Source organism: Oncorhynchus kisutch, linkage group LG21 (assembly GCF_002021735.2).
Source record: "Oncorhynchus kisutch isolate 150728-3 linkage group LG21, Okis_V2, whole genome shotgun sequence".
NCBI lineage: Eukaryota > Metazoa > Chordata > Actinopteri > Salmoniformes > Salmonidae > Oncorhynchus > Oncorhynchus kisutch.
Window position 1 is genome coordinate 22,903,073 of NC_034194.2, and position 13,292 is coordinate 22,916,364.

General features: G+C 40.2%; 1 protein-coding gene across 1 annotated transcript; it reads left to right on the forward strand.

Annotated features, from left to right (window-relative positions):
• The first annotated feature begins 248 nt into the window (after positions 1 to 248).
• Positions 249 to 13,292, forward strand: gata4 (GATA binding protein 4). The gene is made up of 5 exons (XM_020455314.2): positions 249 to 1,052; positions 8,524 to 8,690; positions 11,325 to 11,532; positions 11,622 to 11,755; positions 11,938 to 13,292. The coding sequence occupies exons 1-5, from the start codon at positions 527 to 529 to the stop codon at positions 12,061 to 12,063; spliced, it is 1,161 nt and encodes a 386-aa protein (XP_020310903.1). The 5' UTR covers positions 249 to 526; the 3' UTR covers positions 12,064 to 13,292.

The following is a 13,292-nucleotide window of genomic DNA, read 5'->3' on the forward strand; positions in this document are numbered from 1 at the left end:
ATTTTATTGTTTTGGGTGACATATTTAATCTCATCTGAGAAATATGCCGTTGATCTTCTGGTATTTACAAAGACAATCTCTTTAATCGTATGATCTTCTTCAGGAAACAATTCAAACTAAAGCTGGGGTAGAGTAGGCTTCAGTAGTCACGGTGAAGGGTGGGTCGAGAGAGAGAGAAAGGTAGAGAGAGAGAGAGAGAGAGAGAGCGCGAGAGAGATGATAACGTGAGAGCAGGAATCTTGTCCATTACTGTGCCTCGGCTTCCCACTCCTCTCCTCTCTGGAGAGATGGTTATTCTTTTATTGTAGCCTACACTAGGCTATAGTCTATTCAGCGAAGAAGGAAAAAAAATCATTTGAAATGGTAGCCTATGTTTGACTACATGACAAGTGTCCGTTTACAGAAGAAGTTGGACAGAATTTCTGTTGGATTACCAGCAATCATTCACACGTTAGCGAGGAGCCTGTGGACACAGCTGCTATCATAACCAACTATCAACGCTGATGGTCACTCCAGAGGAGCAGATATGTACCAGGGTTTAGCCATGACAACCAACCACGGACCCTCGACGTACGAGCCCAGTTTCCTCCACAATGCCTCCCCCACAACCTCACCGGTGTACGTGCCCACGACCCGGGTCACCCCCATGATCCCCACGCTGCCTTACCTCCAGACACACGGGTCATCGCAGCAGAGCAACCCCGTGTCAGGCCACTCGGCCTGGGCGCAGCCGGGTTCCGAGTCGGTGCCCTCCTACAACACCGGCAATGCGCACCACCCTCCGGTTTCCCCGCGGTTCTCCTTCTCAACCAGCCCACCTCTCTCATCCGGTGTCGCCGTAGCTCGGGAGACGAACACGTTTACTAGTCCGCTCAACATCTCCACCAACGGGAGGGATCATTACGGGACGCGAAGCCTCGGCGGGTCCTACCACAGTCCGTACCCGGCCTATATGAGCCCAAACATGGGTGGGACGTGGGCCACGTCTCCATTCGACAGCTCCGTCCTGCATAGCCTGCAGTCCGGGGGCCAGACACGGCACCCCAACCTAGGTAAGACAGGTGAAAACATGGTCAGAAATATCCACCATTAACATTTTCGTGTCAGGTTTTCCATTATCAACAAATGTTTTGCTAAAAAAAATAGCTTTCAAATTCAGATTAAGACATTGCCAAGAGTAGGCCTATATTTCAGTTGTTTCATTACTAGAATTAAAGCTATTGGTAAACGTCATACTTGATTCAGTTGGTTATTAGGCCTATCCAAAGGTCAACACTGAACAACCGTTCGTTTAACTGTGCGTAACAATATAGGTTATATATCTCCACATTTGTATCCAACTTTGAACATGTATATCTTTCCAAGTCTTCCGGACATAATGTTATTTATTTAACATGGTTTCCATCAAATGAAAGCCATACAAATAATACAACACTATATCACGGAAACACTTGTATAGGTCTCATTCATGATAACGTTAATCAATGGTTTGAAATAAACAGAGTCAATGCATTGCTTGAACACGTTCGGGGGGTTATATCGTATGAGTAGCCTATCCTACGATATTTCTATCATTTGTTATAATTTTTCATTTGTGATATTAAAGAATACTAATAGGCCAACGGGGTAGATAGAGATAGGCCAAGGGCTCGACAATATTGCACATTGGGGCATGCATTGAAAAAAAATCCAACTGCATAGCCAGCCCAAGACATTGCATTTTATGGATTTTTTGTTGAAGAAAAAATGTTTTATTCCTGTTAATTGTAGGTTTTAGGTCTCAGACTGAGCAAAGCATTTTAATGGTCAAGTTATGAGCATTTTTGCCTTGTCAAACCAAGGAAATGAAAGAAAAAAACCCGATCATAACACAGTTTAACTGTATAATAAACCATTTAAGAAGCTGGAAATAGACTAGCCTACCTAGGGCAGGTGTAAGAAATAGTTTAGGATATAGGCTATAGTATGAGTCTTTACCATTAATAAATGATAAAGTGTTTATATATATTTCCCCACTATGAGATTTAAATAATACTGTGAAATTGTGAAACTTGTGATATTTCCCTGTTATTCTACGAGCTGTTTGAAAAGAGCCTGATATTTCAGCCTGTTTTGGTGGAAGTTTGGCCTTCCATGGTGATATCACCATGTGGTAAACTAGTTAATAGACCAATAAGAAAGAGATTTCCAAACATCTCTGCCAATAACAGCACCTTTTCAATTTTCCCCTCCCCACTCAGACCACTCCCAGACAGTCCTGGCAAAATTCTTGCTTGAGAAATAGTTCTTTGCTAAGATTTTTTTTTTTTTTACAATTTTAATTGAAAACAATCACAGTAAGGTACTTCATTGTTACCCAGAAGTGATTTGATATTGAGATAAAAACGGCTGCATTGGACCTTCAAAAAAATCCACATTTGTAGAACTACAAATATTCAGGGAATTAAAATCTTATTTTGTCAATCCCCGCGTTTCTCAGAATAAGTGTTATTTATTTACTCCCTTCTGTCCTACAGATTATTTATCGTTCACAGACGCATTCGTTCCATTCGGATTTTCTGCATTCTATGTCGATGGCAGATTAAATTAGCCCTACATAAATCAAATTTAACATTTTAAAAGAAGCAAAGGGAAATGTTATTACATTTTAAATCAAAGCAGGATAATTCCACCCAGTTATTATCAACATAAATTAGAGATTTCAAATTTAGAAGTCATTCACTTCGAATAATACATGAATACATTCCAAAACTATGATCCCTATTTAGCCTACCACTTTGTTAAAATTAAACGTATATGAATTTGACATCTCTTTTTTTTTTTTATGTAGCCTAGGATATATTTATTTTATTTCAGTCATCTACCACAAACGACTCAAAATGAAAACCTAATGCACTTTTAATTCTACCTAAACTGATATCGCAATTCAACAGATAAGATTTTCAATAGCAGACCACAAGATGAATGGATGTCTCCTACATTATGCATGGTACATCAATCAGAAATATCAAATAGTTTTAGTTTGGTCTCATGTTCATCATCTAAAAACGCTTGCTACGCACGATTTCACAACTGCATATAGGCCTATAAAGCTTAACGTCTCATGTTATTGATAATACAATAATGGTATAATTACATATCACTCTTGTGGTGCCGATTATTCTGTTTAAGAATGGATATAACCCTATCATCACAAATTAAAACTGAAGCAAGAGGCGAAGCTCAATGAAAAACCGTGTTACAGAACGCCTCCTGTTCATCTCAGAGAGAATAAAAAAAGGTTCAAATAACAAATATGAAACACGATTCAACTTATAGATAAAATATCAGAAGAAAAAAATTCCACCATTACCATTTCTAATTTAGAGTGCAGGTTGAGGCCAGTATATTTACAACCATTTACAACCATTGACTGCCCAAAACGACCATTTAGTTATAAGATATTCATAAGCCTACTTTAATCGGGATATTGTGATCCTAGAGAAAATGAAGGTTGATTCTCCCTCCTGACTAGTTCGGTATGATTGCTGCAGGTGGTTGGGGGACTTTAGTTCACACTGAATGATAAGACTGAATTCCACACATTGCAGCTGGAATGGAAATCGCTCTGGTTACAATGTGTGTCAGAAACTAGGCCATATTTACATGTCAAATAAAGTCCAGGTAAAAACTGCTCACTGGTCTGGTGGTGGGAGTACACAGCGTAGACCTACATTCAGTACTGATCTAAACTCTTCCAAAAGGGTTCTTTGTCCGTCCCCAATAAAATAAACCTTTTTGCTTCCATATTGAATCCTTTCAGGATCCATGTAGAAACCTCTCTAGTTTACCACATGGTGATATCCCCATGGAAGGCCAAACTTCCACATGGAACCAAATTTTTTTTAAGGGGTTCTCCTATGGGGACAGTCAAATAACCCTTTTAGACTCCAGATAGCTACTTTTTTTTCTAAGAGTGTACTGAATGTTAGATGTATAGAATATTACTATACACTGAACAAAAATATAAACGCAACATGTAAAGTGTTGGTCCCATGTTTCACGAGCTGAAATAAAAGATCCCAGAAATGTTCCATTCACACCAAAATATTATTTCTCTAAAACTGAGTGCACAAATGTGTTTCCATCCCTGTTAGTGAGAATTTTTCCATTGCCAAGATAATCCATCCACCTGACTCAAGATGATTAAACAGCATGGTCATTACACAGGTGCACCTTGTGCTGGGGACAATAAAAGGCCACTTAAAATGTGCCGTTTTGTCACACAACACAATGCCACAGATGTCCCAAGTTTTGAGGGAGTGTGCAATTGGCATGCTGACTGCAGGAATGTCCACCAGAGCTGTTGCCAGAGAATTTCTCTACCATAAGCTGCCTCCAACATTGTTTTAGAACATTTGGCAGTACGTCCAACTGGCCTCACAACCGCAGACCACGTGTAGTCACGCTACCCCGGGACCTCCACATCTGGCTTCTTCACCATCGGGATCGTCTGAGGGGGAGCTATGCCCTCCAAGGCCCACCCATGGCTGCACCCATGCACAGTCATGTGAAATCCATAGATTAGGGCCTAATGAATTTATTTAAATTGACTGATTACCTTATATGATCTGTAACTTAGTAAAATCGTTTAAATTGTTGCATTTTGCATATATTGTTTTGTTCAGTATATTTGGAAAATGTCTTCCATCTCAAAAGGGCTTTAGCCGGTAGGCTACGGCTAATGCTGATGCCGTCTACAGTTGGTGCGTATGAATTGGCTGATTCTGGATCTGCTTCTGAAGAGGAACCTCTGGGACATGGATCTGCCTCCGTATGTAGTTTTGGTGAACTCCAGACACAGTGATCAACAGTTAATCACAATAGGATGGTAGTTTGACCACAAGCACTGGTTTGGATTGTGTCATCATCACCTTTGTCTGATTACATGTTACTTAGTCTGTGATGGGTTTCTTGCTTTGGACCTTATGTGATCTAGTAAGACCATTTCTTTTTCTATGGAGCTGTCCACATATGCACTGATCTATGGCTGAGATAATGTCTTTGCTCCAATCCACATTTTTACAATCACTGCCATTGGCAAATCTTTCCTACACAGACAACCACAGATAGAAGTAGACACCAAACCTGGATTTAGATTTCAAATCAAATCAAATCAAATGTATTTATATAGCCTTCGTACATCAGCTGATATCTCAAAGTGCTGTACAGAAACCCAGCCTAAAACCCCAAACAGCAAGCAATGCAGGTGTAGAAGCACGGTGGCTAGGAAAAACTCCCTAGAAAGGCCAAAATTCAACACAGGAACAATAACATTGCAAGGTACCATGATCATATCAAAACAAACTACTATCCTATGAGATCTCCAGTGTAGATACTTCAGTTTTTCAGATAACACATCGATTTAATGCAACCCTCTCACCTCTCTGGGTGCTGTTGTACTTCAATCCAAACCTATTACTTTAGACTGAGTTTATCAGAGCTCTACTGTGGAAGAGGGAGTGAAAGTCGCTATTGTTCCAGAGGTGGACTGAGTGAGAGGAAGGGAGAGAGGAAAACTCCCATAGCTATATTAAATCCTTATACTCCCCAAGCTATATTAAATCCTTACACTCCCCAAGCTATATTAAATCCTTACTCATTACATTCTGGAATATATTATACATGAAAAACATCCCAATATCAGATTAGATCAGCTATATTAAATCCTTACATATTACATTCTGGAATATATTATACATGAAAAACATCCCATTATCAGATTAGATCAGCTATATTAAATCCCTATACATTACATTCTGGAATATATTATACATGAAAAACATCCCATTATCAGATTAGATCAGCTATATTAAATCCTTACACGTTACATTCTGGAATATATTGTACATCTACGTGTAAGGATTTAATATAGTTGATCTAATCTGATATTTTGATGTTTTTCATGTACAGTAAAGATGCTTATTAGTGTAACTTGCAGTATTTGAGCGAAAGGCCTATCATTGCGGCCTGTGATTGATTTTACTCTGTGTTTTGAATGTAAACACATCAGCAATTTACAATGATAAAATCACATTAATTCTAAACATAATAGTAAGCCATTTAGTTATGCTCTTGAGGGATATACAGGATACATATTTCTTGTCTACAGTGGTAAAAAACAATCTGGTGCCAATCTGGTGCCAATCTGGTGCCAATCTGGCCCATCAGGGGAAGCAGAGTAGCACATGGGGTCATACTATGTGTTGCAAATTGAGATCCGCACACAACGCTCATTGACATCAATGCATGATTTACCCAAAAGCTTGAGGTACATCTGTGGAACTGAAGTTAAGATTCTGCCCCAGGGAGACTGTTTTCACGACCAATGAATTCCATTCCAATTGAAAGGTGTTTTTCTTATAGACTTAAGACTGATAAGCTCTTCAGGAAATTGAAAGAACCAACAGCAATATGTAAATGCTACATTCTGTTATTATGAAGACTTCATGGGACAGGGTTATATTGTGTTCAGATGGAACATTGAAATAGACACTTTAAAAAATGTTTTACTCTTGACCTTATAACACAGACTGCCGGTGCTGACATTTCTCAACAATAGACCCACAGAGATAACGATACTTAGTGACATTCTGTGAGATTTATACACATGGATGTGCATATATGATTTTCATTTGATCACTCTTTTTTTGAAAATCTTCCAGAATCTCAGAAGCTTTGTGATTTACATAAATTAACTGAAAACCCACACGAACACACATATTATATTAACAGTATTGCACTTTTCAGTGGTGTAAAGTACTTAAGTAAAAATACTTTAAAGTACTACTTAAGTCGTTTTTTGTCTGTACTATACTTTACTATTCATATTTTTGACAACTTTTACATATACTTCACTACATTCCTAAAGAAAATTATATACTTTTTACTCCATACATTTTTCCTGACACCCAAAAGTACTTGTTACATTTTGAATGCTTAGCAGGACAGGAAAATGGTCCAATCTATGGATTTATCAAGAGAACATCTCTGGTCATCCTACTGCCTCTAATCTGGAGGACTCACTAAACACAAATGCTTCGTTTGTAAATTATGTGTGCGCATTGTAGTGTGCCCCTGGCTATCTATAAATAAAAAAAGAAAGAAAATTGTGCCATCTGGTTTGCTTAACATAAGCAATTTGAAATTATTTATACATGTACTTTTACTTTTTATACTTAGGTATATTTAAAACCAAATACTTTTAGACTTTTACTCAAGTAGTATTTTACTGGGTGACTTTCACTTTTACTTGAGTCATTTTCCAGACTTTTACTCAAGTATGACAATTGGGTACTTTTTCCACCACTGACACTTTTCATGTAGATTACTTTTGGGCAGCTAACAGCCTAACCACCAATCAAGCAGGATTATGGACTAAACTTTCAAATCCTGTCAATGCGGGATTATTTTGCTGTGACAATATAGGTCAAATTTAGATGCTACATCTGTTCCTTAGCAGTTCTTTTGTCTATTGTCTTGTGTTTCTGCCATGTGTCGGCTAGCTTCTACCCGGCCCAAGGTTGCCCTTCCCTGCACTGCTGTAGCTCTGCTTTGTTGTCAACCTTGAAAGAAGTCTGCCTCTACCTCCAGATATCAGCCTACACACATTCCTTAGAAACAACCCACTGAATCAGATAATACATCTATAGTTTTAAACACGGTTTAATTTCAATTGACCCATACATTCATGTTTTCCAAATACCAAATGCTGTGTGATTATATGAAGTATATAGACAATATAGTTAGATACTGCATCTGACAGAGTGGTTAAGTGCTGACTGGAGATACCCTGTATGTGTGAGAGAGGAGGGGAGAGAGAGAGAGAGAGAGAGAGAGAGAGAGAGAGAGAGAAGATTGTATTTATCAAACGTCATAGTATCTCTATAGAGATTGTCCATTTGTATAAGATGAAGCTCTATTCCATCTCTATTTCCAGCCTAGCCCTTTATCAAGGGAGGAGCTGTCAGATAAGGAAGAATTCCAGACCGCTATGGAGTAGTGTGTTAGTATCATAGAGAATGATAGAGGCCTCTAGTGACCAAAAGGCTGTTTTAGCATGTTGAGCACCATTAAGGGCTTCCAAAATGTTTCCGCCATTTTAAAGTAGTCAAAGTAGTCAACTGGATGAGGATTCTATGGGTTGTAGCCTTAATGGCCCTGCTCATGCTGTCACAGACGCTATAAGGGCACACATATAAAGATTAGTCTTCTATCTAGCTCTATGGTTAGTATGGCCAGGAGGGAGAGAGCACCGTCTTCTGGTCAGGAGTTGTCACTGCTTCTGCCCTGCTTCTGCAGTGACACACTAGCATCCTCTGAGTTGATTTTCAAGACTGGATAAACTGTTTGATGTTATTCTGTGATTTTAGGTTGTTATGTAATGTTTAGGTAAGCAGTGTTTGCATTTACTTCCCAATAGCTCTCTCTCTCTCTCAACTCTCTCCCCCCACCCCACCCCTCTCATCTCCTTCCCTCCAACAGAGCTGTATGATGACTTTGCTGAGGGGCGTGAGTGTGTGAACTGTGGGGCGATGTCCACCCCACTGTGGAGACGGGATGGTACGGGCCACTACCTGTGTAACGCCTGTGGACTTTACCATAAGGTGAACGGTATAAACAGACCCCTCATCAAACCCCAAAGACGGCTGGTAGGTGACAAGACAAGAGTTCATCTTCAACATATAGTACACACAAAAAGCATGACAGTAGCATTGTCTCGCTTTCTGTAGTTCTCTCTCTTTCCTTCTCTCCCAATCTTTCTACTTTCTGTAGTTCTCTCTCTTTCCTTCTCTCCCAATCTTTCTACTTTCTGTAGTTCTCTCTCTTTCCTTCTCTCCCAATCTTTCTACTTTCTGTAGTTCTCTCTCTTTCCTTCTCTCCCAATCTTTCTACTTTCTGTAGTTCTCTCTCTTTCCTTCTCTCCCAATCTTTCTACTTTCTGTAGTTCTCTCTCTTTCCTTCTCTCCCAATCTTTCTACTTTCTGTAGTTCTCTCTCTTTCCTTCTCTCTCAATCTTTCTACTTTCTGTAGTTCTCTCTCTTTCCTTCTCTCCCAATCTTTCTACTTTCTGTAGTTCTCTCTCTTTCCTTCTCTCCCAATCTTTCTACTTTCTGTAGTTCTCTCTCTTTCCTTCTCTCCCAATCTTTCTACTCCACTTTTTCTCTCCCTCTTCTTTCTCCTTCTGTATGTGTGTAAATACAGACTTTTTGTAAATTGGTGCTATTCTCTGTTTATTATCTATGCATACCTACTTTAACTCTACCTACAGTTGAAGTCGAAAGTTTATATACACCTTAGCCAAAAACATTTAAACTCAGTTTTTCACAATTCATGATATTTAACCATAGTATAAATTCCCTTTCTTGGGTCAGTTAGGATCACCACTTTATATTAAGAATGTGAAATGTCAGAATAATAGTAGAGAGAATTATTTCTTTCAGCTTTTATTTCTTTCATCACATTCCCAGTGGGTCAGAAGTTTACATACACTCAATTAGTATTTGGTAGCATTGCCTTAAATGGTTTAACTTGGGTCAAACGTTTCAGGTAGCCTTCCACAAGCTACCCACAATGTGTTGGGTGAATTTTGGCCCATTCCTCCTCACAGAGCTGGTGTAACCGAGTCAGATTTGTAGGCCTCCTTGCTCACACACGCTTTTTCAGTTCTGCCCACAAATTTTCTATAGGATTGAGGTCAGGGCTTTGTGATGGCCACTCCAATACCTTGACTTTGATGTCCTTAAGCCATTTTGCCACAACTTTGGAAGTATGCTTGGGGTCAATGTCCATTTGGAAGACCCATTTGCGACCAAGCTTGAGATGTTGCTTCAATGTATCCACATAATTTTCCACCCTCATGATGCCATCTATTTTGTGAAGTGCACCAGTTCATCCTGCAGCAAAGCACCCCCACAACATGATGCTGCCACCCCCGTGCTTCAAGGTTGGGAGGGTGTTCTTCAGCTTGCAAGCCTCCCCTTTTTCCTCCAAACATAACGATGGTCATTATGGGCAAACAGTTCAGAGGACATTTCTCCAAAAAGTATGATCTTTGTCTCCATGTGCAGTTGCAAACCGTAGTCTGGGTTTTTATGGCGGTTTTGGAGCAGTGGCTTCTTCCTTGCTGAGCGGCCTTTCAGATTATGTCAATATAGGACTTGTTTTACTGTGAATATAGATACTTTTGTACCTGTTTCCTCCAGCATCTTCACAAGGTCCTTTGCTGTTGATTGATTTGCACATTTCGCACCAAAATACGTTCATCTCTAGGACACAGAACGCGTCTCCTTCCTGAGCGGTATGATGGCTGCGTGGTCCCATGGTGTTTATACTTGCGTACTATTGTTTGTACAGATGAACGTGGTACCTTCAGGCGTTTGGAAATTGCTCCCAAGGATGAACCAGACTTGTGGAGGTCTACATTTTTTTCAGAGGTCTTGGCTGATTTCTTTTGATTTTCCCATGATGTCAAGCAAAGAGGCAGTGAGTTTGAAGGTAGGCCTTGAAATACATCCACAGGTACACCTCTAATTGACCCAAATTATGTCAATTAGCCTATCAGAAGCTTCTAAAGCCATGCCATCATTTTCCGGAATTTTCCAAGCTGTTTAAAGGCACAGTCAACTTAGTGTATGTACATTTCTGACCCACTGGAATTGTGATACAGTGTAAAGAATTGTCGAAAAATAGTAGATGTCCTAACCGACTTGCCAAAACTATAGTTTGTTAACAAGAAATTTGTGGAGTGGTTGAAAAACGAGTTTTAATGACTACAACCTAACCTACAAACTTCCGACTTCAACTGTACATGTACATATTACCTCAAGTACATTGACTCTGTACCAGTACCCCCTGTATATAGCCTCGCTATTGTTATTCTACTGCTGCTCTTTAATAATTTGTTACTTTTATTTCTTATTTTTTACTTAGCTATTTTTTACTTAACACATATTTTTCTTAAAACTGCATTGTTGGTTAAGGGCTTGTAAGTAAGCATTTCACTGTAAGGTCTGTTGTATTCTGCGCATGTGACAAATAACATTTGATTTTATTTTATTTTATGTGGTGGATTTAATCTGATTCACCCTCTCTCTGTCTCTCTCTCTATGTCTGTCTCTTTCTCTTTCTCTCTCTCTTTCTTTCTCTCTATCTCGCTCTCTTTCTCTCTGTTTCTCTCTCTGTCTCTCTCCATCTCTATATCTCGCTCTCTCGCTGTTGCTCTCTCTCTCTTTCTTTCTCTCCCCCTCTCTTTCTCTCTCTTTCACTCTCTCTGTGTGTTTCAGTCTGCGTCTCGAAGAGTGGGTCTGTTGTGCACTAACTGCCACACCACCACCACCACACTGTGGAGGCGCAACGCAGAGGGAGAGCCTGTCTGCAATGCCTGTGGTCTCTACATGAAACTACATGGGGTTCCTCGCCCCCTAGCCATGAAGAAGGAGGGGATTCAGACCCGCAAACGCAAACCCAAGAACCTCAACAAGTCCAAACCTGGTCCGTTTGTGTGTGTGTGTGTGAATGTGTGTGTGTTTGTGTGAGTGTGTGTCTGTGTGTGTAAAGTAACCCTGGTCTCTGTGTTGTAGGGACTCCAGGCATGGATGGCCACACTCCCAGCAGCACTCCCAGTGATCCTTGTAACTCAGAGGAGCCTCGCCAGATAAAGACAGAACCAGAGGCACTCAGCCTGTACTCACACCACCACAACACACACACACAGGTTAGTCAATGAACTCACACACACACACACACACACACACACACACACACACACACACACACACACACACACACACACACACACACACACACACACACACACACACACACACACAAACACACACACAAAGCTCTTAGCCCACCTGTCTTCCTGTTAGCCCACCTGTCTTCCTGTCCCTCCAGGTTTCGGGCATTCCAGCGTATATAAATGCCCAGGGTGGGGCCCTGCCCCTCAAGCTGTCCCCTGGGGGGCACGGTGGGTCCTCTGGCTCCAAGAACGAGCCCTGGAACAGCCTGATCCTGGCCTAAGACAGAGAGGACCACCGCTGACTTCTCACACCGAGCTACACACAGCACAGCTACTGTACCTGCCTTTCTGAGCTCCGGCACTAAGTTAGGTCTGGAGCACAGACATACAGAACCAGCCGGCATAGAAAGATGGGAATTAAACACATAAGGAGAACTGTCCAGGTGGAGAAATCTATATCTAGAGAACCAATGACAAAAAGAAGAGAGAAAAAGTGAAGCACACATAGCAGGCCTTGATCGCACTCCCTCAATTACCCTGTGCTCACAGGAACCTCCAATGTGCGAGGGATAATATAGGACAAGACAAAAACAATCCTCTGTTTATTCAAAGTGATTTGATTTCCTTTTACCCACTCGCCGGACGTCACTGTTGAATGAACTCCATGGACTTCATCACTCTGTATAGTGTGATTGCCTACTGCAAAAACAATGCTGTCAATTATTTTCACCTTTTCCTAATGTATTATTACTAGCTACTATGACATTTGCATCCTAGTCATCTTTACTGTGACTTTTTGCATTGATCTTGTGTATGACAAAACTATTATTTGATTTAAAAAATATATACTGTCATCTCTTACTGATAAACTACCTAGCCTGGCTACTAAGCTGCTTGTGATGAATGGGACATGGATTTAGTGGCACATTACCACCCTCTGTAGATCATAGTGAAATTGTGCACCCATGAAAGGGGCAGAGTGTGTTCCTACAAGCAAGAAGTCTAAAAGATTATCCTTCCCCAAAATAATTGTAGTAATCTCTGATATTTCCATGTCTGTTTATTTCAGTGTAATTGGGTAAGTTCTACACCCTGGTATTTGTTCTACTGAAAACAAAAACAATATTTCATTCAAGAAACAAGCATTTGGAAGCAAATACTGATATCAAAACATATACTTTAACTATAAAATGTTATGCCTTCATTTGCTTGTAAATTGCAGGGGGTAAACACACATTTGGTATGGAAATAGAGGAGCATTGTCACATGTAATTGACCGTGAAAATATGAACATACATTTCTATGTAAAGACTTCACTCCAGTATAATTGTATAATACACCATGGTGATATACTGTAAGTTACCCTTGAGAAGCCCTACTACACAGTGAGAGATGGCACCTGTATCTCCATGAGCTCGATGTGCACTAACTAACACTGTACTTGATGCCCTTCCTTGGTGTGCACCTGTAGCTATACTGAGGAATGTAATAAAGACAAGCAATTTTGACA